Source organism: Sander vitreus, chromosome 1 (assembly GCF_031162955.1).
Source record: "Sander vitreus isolate 19-12246 chromosome 1, sanVit1, whole genome shotgun sequence".
Lineage (NCBI taxonomy): Eukaryota > Metazoa > Chordata > Actinopteri > Perciformes > Percidae > Sander > Sander vitreus.
The window spans coordinates 9956849-9971263 of record NC_135855.1 but is presented as its reverse complement, the minus strand read 5'-3'; the positions used below and the strand labels follow the sequence as shown (position 1 = coordinate 9971263).

Below are 14415 nucleotides of genomic sequence, written 5' to 3'. Positions count from 1 at the left end.
AAAGAATATGTTTTATTTTATTGCTCGGAGCGTTTAAACAACAAGTTGAAAGCTTTTGCCAGTATTTGCATGATCTGGGAAACCATCCAAGCTGTGTACAATAAGGATCGGATGCTTTTGACCTCAACTGAGGAGGTAATTGGGATGGGGAAGGAGCACTTTGAGGAACTCATGAATTCAACTAGCACGCCCTATATGGTAGAGGCAGAGCTGGAGGCTGATGGGGGGATCATCATCAATTTCCCTGGTGGAAGTCACTAAGGTTGTTAAACAACTCCACCAACCTGATCTCACAGAATTCCGTGAAATGAACACGGCCCCTTAACTCAAAATCTTTGGCAGTCTCACGGAATTGCAAAAAAATCTGTGATGGGCCCACGGAAGAATTCCATGAAATGAACACGGATCGCCGAAAATTTCGTGATGGGCCCATGGAAGAATTCCGTGAAATGAACACAGCCCCTTAAGTTAAGGAAAAGGTCGTGGGTGGGCTTATGTTTCCATGACATGCGGGACAACAACGGGACGGTTGGGTTTAGGAAAAGAAGAACGGGATGGTTGGGTTTAGGAAAACAATAACGGGATGTGGGACAACGGGACAGTTGGGTTTAGGAAAAGAAGAACGGGATGGTTACGGTTGGGTTTAGGAAATGTGACACGTGGGACAAGATCCCCAGTCTCCTGGGTGAAAGTCCTGTGTTTGACCCATCCACCACCCCAACCAACCTCCCTATGCGGATTTTCGGCCTTTCATACTACTCGCTACCGTAGTTGCTCTTAATGCTACGTCATCTTCTCATTGACTTTACATTGGCAATGTTTTCCGTGGTGGCCACACAGTATTTTCACACCGTACCACCACGTAATGCGGTGTTAACAGTTTGTGATAATTTCACGGAATTCTGTGAGACCAGGCTGACTCCACAGTGGCAAAGCCCCGGGGATTGATGAGATCTGTCCAGAAATGCTGAAAGCTTTGGGTGTGGAGGGGCTCAATTGCCTTTTCAACATTGCGTGGAAGTCTGGGGCAGTGCCTAAGGAGTGGCAGCCCAGGGTGGTGGTTCCCCTGTTCAAAAAGGGGGACCAGAGAGGTGTGTGCTTATGACAGGGGTATCACACTTCTCTGTACAGTATGTAGAAGTTGAAGTCCAGCTAGGGTAAAGTCTGTTCCAAGGTGCTTGGTGAAAGGAGGGTTTGGCCAATATTCAAACCTCAGATAGAAGTGGACCAATGCAGATCCATCCTGGTTGCAGGGATTCCTGAGCCTGGGAGTATGCCCATCCGGTCTACATGTGTTTGGTGGATCTGGAGAAGGCGTAGGACCGGGACCCCCAGGAGATACTGTGGGAGGTGCTGCAGGAGTATGGGGTCCCTTCTCAGGGCTATCCAATCCCTGTACGTCCAAAGCGAGTTCTATGGCGTCAGATTTAGGTAATCTCTCGTGAGCGCCATAAAACATACGAGCAAATTATATTTATATCACATGCGCAGATAATACTCTTTGCGCACCAATTCAACAATCGAGAGTTGTACAGACAGCTGCGAGCGTGAAATAAAACATAGGGAGAGGGAAAAAATGGTGCCTATAAAACTAAGACCACAGAGTGTCTGCCCTGCGAGCGCTGGAGGGTAGGGCGTAATTTCCACTGGGTACATGTCCCCACCACTTTACAAAATCTTGTTTGTGTCCCCCCCACTTTCAAATTTGTTTGTTATTATCTTTAACCACGAGCCGTCATTGCCAAGGAGGAACAGGACACAGAGAGTATGGCTGCCTGTGTCAACGCATGTGTCCAGGAACGTCGCATGCACACCGAAACTTCTAACAAGCAGGTATCGCGGTTGCGGCACTTCATAACGTATTTTTCATGTTCGGACACCGGGACACTTTGGACCTGACGCACTTTCCAGTTTGTTCACAGTACTTTCTGTCAGCGATGGCCACCCAAGTGTGAAAATATAAAAATGAAACGCCAGCAGCAGATGACTTTACTGGCATCGTCTATTTAAAAAAGGAGACGTGAGTTTGTTGATTCAGTGATTTAGCTCTGGATAATCATTGTCTATTTTTTGTCTACACCTGTTAATGTTAGGCTAACGTTCACCAAGCTAATGCTAACATACACTGTTGCCAGGTAAAAACGAGTCCACTTTACACCACAGCATTTTCTGTCAGCAATGTATGACAAGCAGACTCTCTGGCTGATAGTTTAATGTTAGATCATATGATCATAACTCAGACGTTTTCATATCAGAGGATAGATGAGGTGGAGGCTGAGCTGCTTCAGAACTGAGGGTGAGACAGGGAGGTGCTACTGGTAGGTAATGTGCTGTAGTCAGGTGATTTTGATTTGTTCACAATGAGACAATGAAGTGTACATATTACATTCTTGTCAACGATTTTGACATGATTCTTGTTTACAAAAAAAGGGTTCATTTAATTATCCACATAAGAAAAACACAGGTAGCGGACACAGCTGGACTTCAACTTCTACATACAACAAAAACTAGTCTCCAAGGCAACGTTCTTTATAGAGTTTATGCTGCAGTTGAATACATTGCAATAAGTAGGCTTTTCCTGCAGGTCCTAAGAAGTGAATACAGTTTGAATTAAAAAATAAAGCTTAATTTAAGAATTACAATAAAGTACGCCAATAATGATTCAACCAATTTAGATATAGCTCCAGCTTTCCTATCAGCATAATTTTGGTTGCTTTCATATCAAGGACAGATGAGGTGGAGTAGCTTCAGAAAGGGTGAGACAGGGAGAAGCAGCAGCACAACGTTACAGTTAGGAAATGGGCTGTATGAAGAGCCAGGGGATTTTAAATGTTCAGTTGTAATGAACTTTTGTTTATTTTTGATTTTGTAATTGTGATGCGGAAACAGAACGGACTCAAACACTAGGCTCAAGGCAAAAGGTTTATTAGGACCAAAATTAAAGGGAGTGGGGAGGTGGATGCCAGGGACAGGGAAAAAGGCAGGTAGGGTGGTAAGGGACTCGGGAGCAGGGATAGGATGGCGAAGGCAGGTGAGGGCCTGGGAGCTGGGAGTAGGACGGCGAAGGCAGATAGGATGGTGAGAGCTCGGGAGCTGGGAGTAGGACGGCGAAGGCAGATAGGAAGGTGAGGGCTTGGGGGCTGGGAGTAGGACGGCGAAGCCGGTAAAGGGCGAGGGCACTCAGGGGAGCGTGGGGAAGCCAGGGCCGAGAAGCCGGTGGGGGAGACACTGGAGCTGGAGAGCAGAGGAGCGGATGGCAGGAAGCGGCAGCGAAGGTAGGTTGAAGCGCGGTGCCGTGAGTGGTGAAGCCAGCTGACTGGATATAACAGACAGGGATGAGATGGTAACTGCAAGGAAACAGACACATGAAAAGGTAAGTAACATTATCTCAAACACAGGGAAAACAAGGGTCTCAAGGAAAAGCTTGCAGGGAGTTTCAACAGTATGACTGGAGCAACAGCGAGGATGGTCTGTTGAGCCGGGATTGAAATACTGGTCTTGATTGTAGATGGAAGGCGGGTGTGCGCAGCGGGAGAAGGTGATGGTGGAATGATAACCAGGTGTGTTCAATCAGCTGGCAGCAGTAGACTGGACGGGAGGGGAAGAACACAGGAGGCACAGAGAGAGTCAGGGCCAACAGAAAAAAACACAGAGAAAACAAAACCGAAAACTCACAGCCAGCTGACCCCAACCATCACAGTAATGCTTTCATATCAGAGATCAGATGAGGTGGAGAGGTTTCAAGACAGGGAGGGTGAGGCAGGGAGAAGCAGCTCAGAGCTGCAGGTATGTGCTCTGTGTAAAGGGTCAGGTAAATTCAATTTATGTCTCATGTCAGAAACAGGCTAGCACATTTTCATATTTCATAGGAGAGATCTGAGGGGACTGGCGGAAGTGGTGACGTGCAGGCTGGCAAGCAGGAAGCTGAACCAACCACGATAACCCAAAGCTCATTGTAGTGCAGCAGCTCACCAACAAAACGCTGTGGTTCCAAGAAAGGTGTTATCGTAAATTTCCTTGGCTCCACTACAGTTCAGGAGTCAGAGGAATTCTATGTTTTTTTCTGTGCTCAAGCTTTTGGGCATGAAAAATCCAATTTGACCAAGAATGCAGATCCAACATTTGTCGAAACTGGTTTCCGAAACTGGAAAAAGGCAACTCAAAAATTAGCAGAACATGTACAAAGCAATGCACACAAGGTTGCCGTCACTACCCACAAAAAAACACTTACTTCCTAACCTGGTATAATACAGTGTTGGATGTATAAAAATGATCTAGCCTACCTAAGGTATGTGTGCTGCACAGAAAATTAGCACCAGGAATGTAAATTATATTTTAATTTGTTCATTAACTAAGCCTTGTTGTTCATGCAGGAAAGATAATAATTAAAGTAATGATCAACATTGTCATATAATTAAATATTAATTTTGCTGCTGTCTATCTGCAATTGATAATACAAAATAACGATTCAACCTGCACAGTTTGAAAAAGCATTTTGCATTTCCTATTGCAAACGCCTGGGGTTTGTTGGATGTGTCTCTGACAAACGTCCTTTGCAACAAGTGATGTATTTTACATTTTAAGGTTAGTTTGTTTAATAGTGGAAATTGAGTCTCACATTATTAAAATTTAATTCACACAGAAAACATTAATGGTGAAAAATGTTTAAAGATTTTTTTTTGGCATTCTCGGCTTTTATTTTTACAGGACAGCTGAAAACATGAAAGGGGAGAGAGGAGGGAATGACATGCAGCAAAGGGCCGCAGGTCAGAGTCAAACCCAGGCCTGCTGTGTTGAGGAGTAAACCTATATATATGGGCGCCTGCTCTACCAACTGAGCTATCCGGGTTTTGACTCTATAAACATTATTAACATGTATAAAATGATTCTCTTAAGTCTAGGCGATCGGCCATAATATAAAACAATAAAGAGAGAAAGACACATTTTTCTTAAATAGTTTAGTACTATTCTTTCTGGCAGAGTTTATCATCATGATCAACTTAATTATTTCCAGGATTTTGTATCGCCATAGTCCCTAAATGTATGTAAATGCAAGAAATGGGCTTCAAATCAAAAAATTTCCCCCCGTTTTGTGTCCCCCCGACTTCTCAAACTAAAGTTACACCCTTGGGTGGAGGGCATACACGCTCTCGCTGGTAAACTGCTCTCCAAGTTGATTTTGCACAAATAAAAACTGACTTTTCACATTTTGGGGGTAGAAACCAGGGAGGCACTGGCCCTGCTATGATTGGTCACTTTTAAGGCGATCTCAGCCAAGGACCTCCTTAGTTTGCCTTGATTGACAGCTATCGTTCAGGAAGCTCAGAGCTGGTGTCCCGGCTGAAGAACTGTTTTTCTGTCTTTATTTTTTAATTTTTTTAAATTACAGTGAGCTCTGGGTACTCTGGGTACACAAACAATGTTGTCAAGGCTTTTGTTAAGGTGTAGAACCCCTGGCGAATTCAGTAATAAACAAAACAAGGTATGAGATGGGCATACATACCCATCAGGGAGCTTTGCACTAATATACCACCCTCACAGAAGTGCCGCTAGTTCAGCTTGTCCCGCTACAGGAGTCCGGTTTGTGACAGGGAGACATTTCAAAAGACAATGCACGATGTAATGCCCATCCTACCACAAAAGATGCCTATAGGTAACACAAACAAATTAGCAACACAGGCATTACCTGTCGAATTCCCTTAATCGCGCAGCGGAAGCAAGGGGACCCAGAGCGGAAATGTGGCTCCAGTGACAAAGAGTAGAGAGTGTCAAGAGGACAAACCCCCTGCCTATATAACATGCAGCTACTTCTTGATTGGTCAAAGCGTGAGTGTGAGAACGCTTTGCCAAAATCACAGCATCATGCAGGTTTTGTCACAAACTGTACTAAAGTTCGGACCGATAACGAGGACACAGTGTCTTTAATGTCCCCAAGGGGCAAATCACAACAGGTAGCCAACACATACACATTCGCAAAAAAACACATAAAAACATGAGCTAATAGATAAGAACATAAATACACATGTACACTATACTTAAAAAAAAAAGTGCTGTGACATGGGCAGGGATGGCAGATGACCTATTGCTTGTTGAGAAACCCAACAGCTTATGGTACAAATGATCTCAGGTATCTGTTAGACCTGGCACAATTTCGGGAGGTATACCTCCTTCCTGATGGTAGGAGGCAAAACTCAGAGTGTAGTGGGTGAGTGATGTTAGCCAAAATGGCCATTGCCCTCTGTGTGGCACTGGCCTCATACACATACCCAATGCTGTTGAGGTCAGTGCCAATTATTTTCCGACAGATATTTAGTTATTTCCACTGTGTTCTGCAATTATCTAATGCTATGGTATTTGATGCTATCCTGTATTCCATGCAGTCGGGCGATATCCTCCTCATGCACTCTGTAGCGGACAATGTGACGGGGAGACAGCGTTGATTAAATATTAAGAACAAATTTTTATTCAAGATTTGAATTGGATTTTACAAGGTGTTTATGGAACAATTATCATTCAGTAAAAGCGCAAATAACACTGCTGGATTTAATCTTCATGATAACATGGATGATATGGAATGAAGAAATGTGCGTGAGGCATCAATACCTGAAAATATTACGAGTAATCGTTATTTCTACATGTACTTTCTTCAGTCTGACATCAGTTCATCACCTCAACATCTGTGTCGCTAATTACCATTGTCTCCAAAATGTGCGTACGCATGGGTCAGAGTTTGCATGGAGGACCACACATTCTGCCGTGAAGTTTGTTTTTTCATAAATCATAACCTTTGTGTGGGAAGTGACATATGCACATCTTCAGCCCCATTTTGTGCGTACACTACGTTTATAAATGAGACCCCTGATATGTGGCAGAAATTGTGCATTTTAATTTTTGTTTAGAATATGTGAAACTTTCTAAACTAATGTAGGCAGACTGTTGTAGCGTTTAAATGGCTTTTCCTGCCCTGTCCCCGTTTGGATTATTTATGTGGTAAGGCCAGCTTTATGTGTCAGCACAGGTGCAGCATGGGAGGAAGTATGTTGCAAGCCCATCCGGTTTTGTTCAGAGGAAGCTTTATTGCTCTGATCTGTCTGTCGTCAAGTGACAGCCTGCAGAGAATGCTGTTAGCATGTGTGTCTGAGAGAGTCAATGTCTTTCTAATTAGTCCACAGAGTGAGATTCCTCCACAGCCTCCACCCACAAAAATGGACTTCTTCCCATGGCAGGACGGTGGCGGTTTCATGTGTTGAAGGGGAGGCAGGCTTGTATTGCATAAGCAGACAATACAGTGATAGGAGGGAAGGGAAAGGGGGAGGGAGTAAAAGACAATGTGGGAGAGGAATAGTGAGAGCATTAACAGGCTTAAAGGACAATTCCGGCACAAAACGAACCTAGGAGTTATTAACAGATTTGTACCCACTCAATCGTTCTCTGGGACATGTTTTCATGCTAATCGAATGTGTTTGTAGCTTGAAACAAGCTAGGGCGGACCGCTGATTAGAACGCTAGTATTCGGGGCACAGGGAAAGTAAAAACAAATCGCAATTTATACCACTAAAAAGGCTCAAAATATCAACAAACTTCAATGGTAGCATAATGAGGGTCCCTAAATGTTAACCAAAGCATTGCAAACATTGTAAGTGTACAACAAGTGTTGAATCCTCTACAGTGAAATACAGACAAACTTTACAACGTTTAGCGTTAGCTGTCAGCATTTTAACCGTTTTTAATCCAGCTACTAGCTAGCGGTAGGCTAACTTTAGCTGCTGTCGAGTATAGTGTTAACTAGCGTCACATGCAGCGGTGTTTGTGTTGCTTGTATTGTCTGTTTCAGAGCATCAGAGAGAAGCGCAGACATATCAGTGGCACCAGAATTCGGTAGCCAGGGTTGGCAGAAAGCAGAATTTTACAAGTAAATGTTCCAATTAATGATCCAGGCAGCACATTCTCTTCTCCCTCCTTCATTTTACAGTCGAATGGTGGCTAGAACGGCTCCGGGTCAAACGTCAATATGGAATAGATTAATCTGCGTTATTTTTTTTAACGCGTTATTTTTTCTCAGATTAATTAATCGAAATGAACGCGTTATTTTGACAGCCCTAATTATAACCATTCAGAACAGTGGAAAATCTGAACGTTTTAGCTCACGGGGATTTCTCTGAAATATGTTTACCTCATTGTTTGAAGCTTTGGCCACGTTTTACATGACAATCTGACATCGTAACATTATAGATATGACAGAAAATACGAAAAAGCATAATAGGTCACCTTTAAAGTAAAGATGCTATATATTTCTTTCCCAGATTCCTCATTTAATAAAACCCATGCGTGAATGAATTAATGAATGAATGGATTATCAATTCATGAGAGCTTTCACATTTGTTGTCCTTTACAGACTGTATAGTTGATATTTGAGTTCTGAGATACAGGAAGTGAAGATTTTTATAAATCCGGCAGTAGAGCTTTAAATATGAACGCCTCCATAGTAAACATGAGCAGTATTACAGTGCATTGCACAGCTGGACACCATCATATTGTGTAATGACAATATGACTATAACCTGAACTCAACTGAATAGACAGTAATAGCCATTGCTACTGGAAACTGGTCTCATTTGATAGAATTTCTTTTTTTGTTTATCAGTCGATCCATCAATTGCTTTTTGTACCGTATTCTCCTGTCTCTTGCATACTTATGGTGACCATTAGCATAAACCTTCAAAATGTCATCATTGCTACTAGTATGCTTAGCTGTCACATGGCTCCTAGTCTCACATTGCCAGACCTTCCTCCACGGTGCTACGGAGGAGAGTCTGGCTAGTCCAAACAGCATTCCTGGATAGGAGAAAAACGTGCTCTGGTTTATTGGCATTTCTTTAAACCAATCACAATCGTCTTGGGCGGTGCTGAGCACCGGACGGAGCAACGGTGCTTCTGCAAAATAGCTTCGGGAAGAACCTTGTTATGGTGGAACGTGTACATTCAAAAGTTGTTTTAATTGTGTAACAGAAAACTCAGATTGGGCAGATAGTGTAGCACGCAGTTGCTAGTAGCCAAGGAGAAACAGAGGATTAAAAAAAACATGATGGACGCTTCAGAAGAAGTAATTATCTTCATTGAGTTTCTGTGCAGGAAAGTCGCCGGACGGCACAATCTTCTGAACATAGCTACACTGAGAAATACAGAGAGTTGTGTGGAGCTGACAGTCTTAATTAGCTTTCTATCAACTCATTTGGCAATGGCTTGAATGTAACGGACGTTAATTCATATCAAAAAGTTACACATAAAAGCTTTAATGCAGGTTTAGGGAACAAAAATGTGTTAAAGGTAACCAAAGTAGAACCATTATTGGCTCTCAAAAGAAAATAATTTGCTGTGAGGAAATGAAAGACAGCTTGTTGAAATGGAAAGAAGGGGACGGCCTTTCACTCAAACCAGAAGCTTTAAGGAAGTAAGGAAACACTTCTCTGGCTCAAACCTTAATTCAATTTGGGGCTGAAAATCAAGCACCTATCATATCGCTTTTGGGTAGCTTGTGCTTCATGAAACAGTGGAAGGGGGATTAAATTGCCGTGCAGGAGGGATCGGATTGGTATCAGGATGCTTCCTGCCTGCTGCAGTCCAGTTTTAGACATCAAAGAGGCCTCTGCCCAAAGGGCTGCTGGGAGACTTGGATCACTGTGTGGGGTCAGGCTTTGTCCAAACTTCTCAGAGTCTGTCAGTCTTAATACAGACAGTATAAAAATAAACATTTTATTAATCATGTGTTTAAGGAGAAAAAGTAGGTATTTTTAAGCAACTAAAAAGCTGTCCACATAGGGGAGGATGTTATAGTATCAGTTAATTTATCTTTAGCCAGATTCCTGTTTTTTGTGAATTAGTAAAAAAAATGTTAGCGACAGGAAACATGCTGTTTGGTAGAGTAGAAAAGAAATAAAAGTTGCCTCAGGGGCAGGGGCGGACTGGGACAAAAATTCAGCTCTGGCACTGTAGCCACACCAGCCCGCATTACCACGCCCATGCAGCCCCACCCACGGACACGTGCATTCACTAATTTGTGATTTGTGTACAGATGGTGAAATAATATAAGCAGTACCTTATGTAACAGATTTTTAAACATTTAATGTAAGTGACTGGCGAACAATGATTACTACTTTTTTAATAGAGCACACGTTTATAATAAATGTACACATACTGTAAAAAACAGAAGAAAAAGAATGTGAGGATGTTGTTTGTATGCTGTTACTGTCATTCTCTACAGTATGTTGTTATTTGTTGTCACTGTACATATTGTCTGTCTGATTCTCCATCTTCTCATCTCTCTAATGCAATTTTAATAAAGTGGTTAGTTATGAATACACATATTATGAATACACATATTCATAACTTTAGTATTGATAAAACATCTTTGATAATTTGCCAATAATTGAATCTGTACCAATTCCCAACAGAGGTCTATAGAAATGTCCTATAACCAAATGTTTATTATGAAGAAAACGTATCTTAACAAAAAGACATCAAAGTAGAAGTAGCATAAGTTGCCACACCTCCACCTCTGCTGTCGGCCGGACCGCCGATAGAACACAGGGGGTGCCAGGCATAGGCAAAGTCTCAGGGGCGCTGGCCAACAGTGAAGACTCTGGAAGGAAGTTAGCGGAGACTCTGGAAGGCCGGTCAGTGGGGACCCTGGAAGCACTGGACAACAACGAGGACTCTGGAAGCACTGGATGTTAACGAGGATTCTGGAAGCACTGGACGTCAACAAGGGCTCTGGCTCGCTGGGCGGCAAGGGCTCTGGGCAGCAAGGACTCTGGGAGGCTGGACAGCGAAAACTCGGGTGCACCGGACAGCAAGTGCTCTGGGCCGCTGTACAGCAAGGGCTCTGAGCCCCTGCACAGTATGGGCTTTGGTCCGCTGCACAGCACAGGCTCTATGGACTTACTGCAGGTCAGCAGCGCCAACTCAGAAGCGTCAACCAGTGGCGAAAAGTCTGGAACACTCGCCAGCTCGGAAGCAGGGTGAATGACTGACTGCTGAGGGCTAACAGGCTTGGAGACAGAACAGCGAAACTCATGCTCGGTAGCCTCCCAGCGAACCTCCATGAGGTGTTTGGCCAAGGCTGGGTCCTCGTCATGCAACGAACAGAAAAAGTTAATGATACTCTCACCATCTGACTCCAAGGGGTAAAAATGCGGCTTAAACTCAGGGAGCTGGAGCTGCAGCATGGGAATAGGAGACTGTGAAGCAGACAAGGGGGAAAATCACCTGGGGTGCTGACTGAGAACTAGCAAGGGCTGGGTGGTGGCAGACTAGAGGCTTACTGTATGGGCTCTGGAATGACATGCCCTGGTGGCAACACTCCCCAAAGAACAACTAGACCTCTCCCGTAGCCTGGGAGTCTGGCAGGCGCTTCAAGAGCCCCCCAGAGCAAGTTGGGTTCCCAGAAACAGATCAGTGGATCTAGCCATACCTTGCATCTCCTGCTGGATTGTGAACAAAACTTCTTCTACCTGATGAAGCTTCTGTCCTTGCGATCGTCTCAAGATCGGCTTGTGGTTGTATTTTCATACGCTTCGTTGATCTGATTGGTTGATTTTGCCCGTCTATCACCAACATAGGTGGTGATAGACAGATGGTTTATCCAATCAGCTAACCAGTATTTTTGCCCCTTCCCAAAAGTTCTCCAATGGTAAGTTGGATATGCCGAGCAAATGCGAAGCAATCCATCTGGCGGAGTCAGGTTACAAAAACACAGGGAATTACAGGAACACAAGGAATACAGTGAAAGGCTGACACGATGGAACAAACGATCTCGCACTGAGGTGAGTAACAAATGGGCTTATATACACAGAGACAGGGGAGACAACAAGAGACAGGTACAACACATTAAGGTAAGAAAGGTAATCACACAGGCGGGAAGGCAGACAAGGACCAGGAAGTAAATAGAACTGAAATGAGACAAGATGGTGAGTATCAAAATAGAACAGGAACTCAAAACAAACTTGACACAGGAGCAGGACGTGACAAATGCTTGCAACAGTCAAAATGTTGGTGATAGAATTCTGAAAAAAAACCACAAATTATTCTGCTGGTTTCAGGTGTATTGTCAAATACCTTGGTGAAGTTTCAACAAACATTTGTCGAAATAGAAAATGTTGTGTATAAAGTCCTAATGACATTAAGGTACTGAATGTAACTGTGGATTCACGGTTTGACGATATGAAAATTATTTGAAAAGTTTGAGTTGAATGTGTCAACTTAGATGTCAATTGATTTAACATATTTTGTTCAATTGACCGTATGTTGCAGTGTCACAATCCACAATGTGTTGAAAAATGTCAGCTCTGTAGGACGTACAGGTGATTTATTTAGATATTTTGAAGTTTGGACTGTAAAATGTCTAGAAATTTAAAATTGTTGTAATTGTGCCACTTTAATCAATCATTACCAAACGTTTTGCATCCACTGAGACATGACCCTAGATCATGCAAACCAAACTTCACACAAATCCATGCAGCCAATCTAAGCCGATCTAAACTTTTCACATTTGTGTTGGCCCCTAGAAGTGAAGCAATGCGCTTTAAAACATAAGCTTAGTAAAAACTCCTGAACATGTTTCTTGAATGTCAACACATTCATGATTGTTTTATTATTATTTAAAACTACCTATTTTGATAAAAAACAAATTGACTTATCAACATTTTCTTAAAACTTTAGATCAGCAAAGTATGTAGATGTTTCTGACATAGTTTGGGGCTGATTGGCCCAACGGTCTCAGACAAGTTTGTGAAAATAGGATTTTGAGTAAATTAAGAAAAAGTTGCAACATTTGACATTTTTAGAGCAGAAGACCATTGGAGCGAAAATGCAGATGAATTGGGGATTAAAATTAGGAAATACTTCTTAAGCCAAGCCGATTGGAATTCAGCCATTCATGCTTGAACCCCAATAAGAATATCATTTGTAGAGGTGGGGCAGTCTCGCCCCTCCTGTCCTCTCTTCTCCTCATCCCTCCTGCCTCCTCCACCCATGATAACATTGTTATCTATGAGGCAGAGGGAGGCGGTGGCCAAACAGATACTCTCCCACACTAACTTCAAACACCCTCCAAATTGACTAGAAAGGTCCTGATGTAATGTACAAGCTGCTGTAGCAGAAGTAAAAAAAACAAACAAAAAAAACACACAGAAACAATGGGGAGGAAAAAATAATAACTATCTACTGCTGGAGGTCTGGGTTACACATATGAGCTAATGTGATGCAATGAAAGAAATAGGTGATTTATATGGCTGATATACAGATGTACATTCTCTGTAGCCACATTCCCCATTCTCAAAAATGTGGCTACTGGTCGGAGCTCTGGCGGCTGCAGAGATACCACATGGGGACCACAAGAACTGTGATTGGTCAGCCTGGGCTACTTGTGTTTTATCCTACACGTTTCTGATGCCAGTGCAGATGTGATTGTGAACATTAGAAGCCATCTCCACTTCACAGAAATACACAGCCTAAAGTTGGCAGACAGGAAACCTGAACAACTGCCAATATTTCACAGGCCTGATGTTTCTGAAAATAAGGTGAACATGCAAACTCCAAACAGAAAGAACTATGGCTGTTATTCAACCCAGGTCCTTCCTGCTATGAGGCAAGCCAAGATCAATCCATTCCAAGAAGACTACTTTTAATAACAACCATGTCTTGACAATGCTGCTGAAACTTTAACTGGATGAGATCCAACACTGGAACTCTTATGCCAACATTTTCAAACACAAAACACATTTAGACACTGCATATACTAGCCTACCGTGTGCTGTCCAGCATGACTTTACAGAGGCAGCTGACTCCCACAGGCCTCAGTAAAGTCCACGGGTTAGCGGGGGATCCCCTGTCCATGAGGATATGTGTGGTCCCTCCGTCATCCTTTTCCCCCTCCCCCTCCATGGCACTGTTTCACTGGCTGAGGCTCGCCTCCAACAATCAGGGCCTTCACGGGGGCCATAATGACAAAATGAAAGCCAGTTGTGTGTCTTGGAGGCTTTAATGACTTTCAGAGCTGCTGTGGAAATGCTGGACTCAGTCCAAACACACACTGCCTGCTGCAAAAAGACAAAGAAGAACATGGGAGCATTGCAAGATTGATGCAGATGTTCTTGTTGCAGATCTGTTCTACTTTTTGTGAATGTTGTCATTGATAAATGTAATTGCAATGGGAATTGTGATAAAGTCAGGGATAGTACAGTACAGTTGTGTTTAACCAATTTTTAACCAATTTTTTTAGACTTTTTAAAGGCTAAAATGTGTCAATCCAAATATGGTATTCTTTATGGTTTAAATATGACTGTTTGTATCTGAACAAGTGAATCCAGTGAACCTTCACCTGACTGACAGCAGTCTGTTTGATGTGGATTTTGTGTTG

At 43.0% G+C, this 14415-nt stretch overlaps 1 protein-coding gene across 1 annotated transcript; it reads right to left on the bottom strand.

Moving 5' to 3' along the window:
• Positions 1–2938: 2938 nt before the first annotated feature.
• Positions 2939–13940, bottom strand: LOC144521731 (uncharacterized). The gene is made up of 2 exons (XM_078256305.1): positions 13804–13940; positions 2939–3347 (listed from the first exon to the last, which is right to left on the bottom strand). Exons 1-2 carry the CDS (start codon positions 13938–13940, stop codon positions 2939–2941), a joined length of 546 nt encoding a protein of 181 aa, XP_078112431.1.
• Positions 13941–14415: the final 475 nt, after the last annotated feature.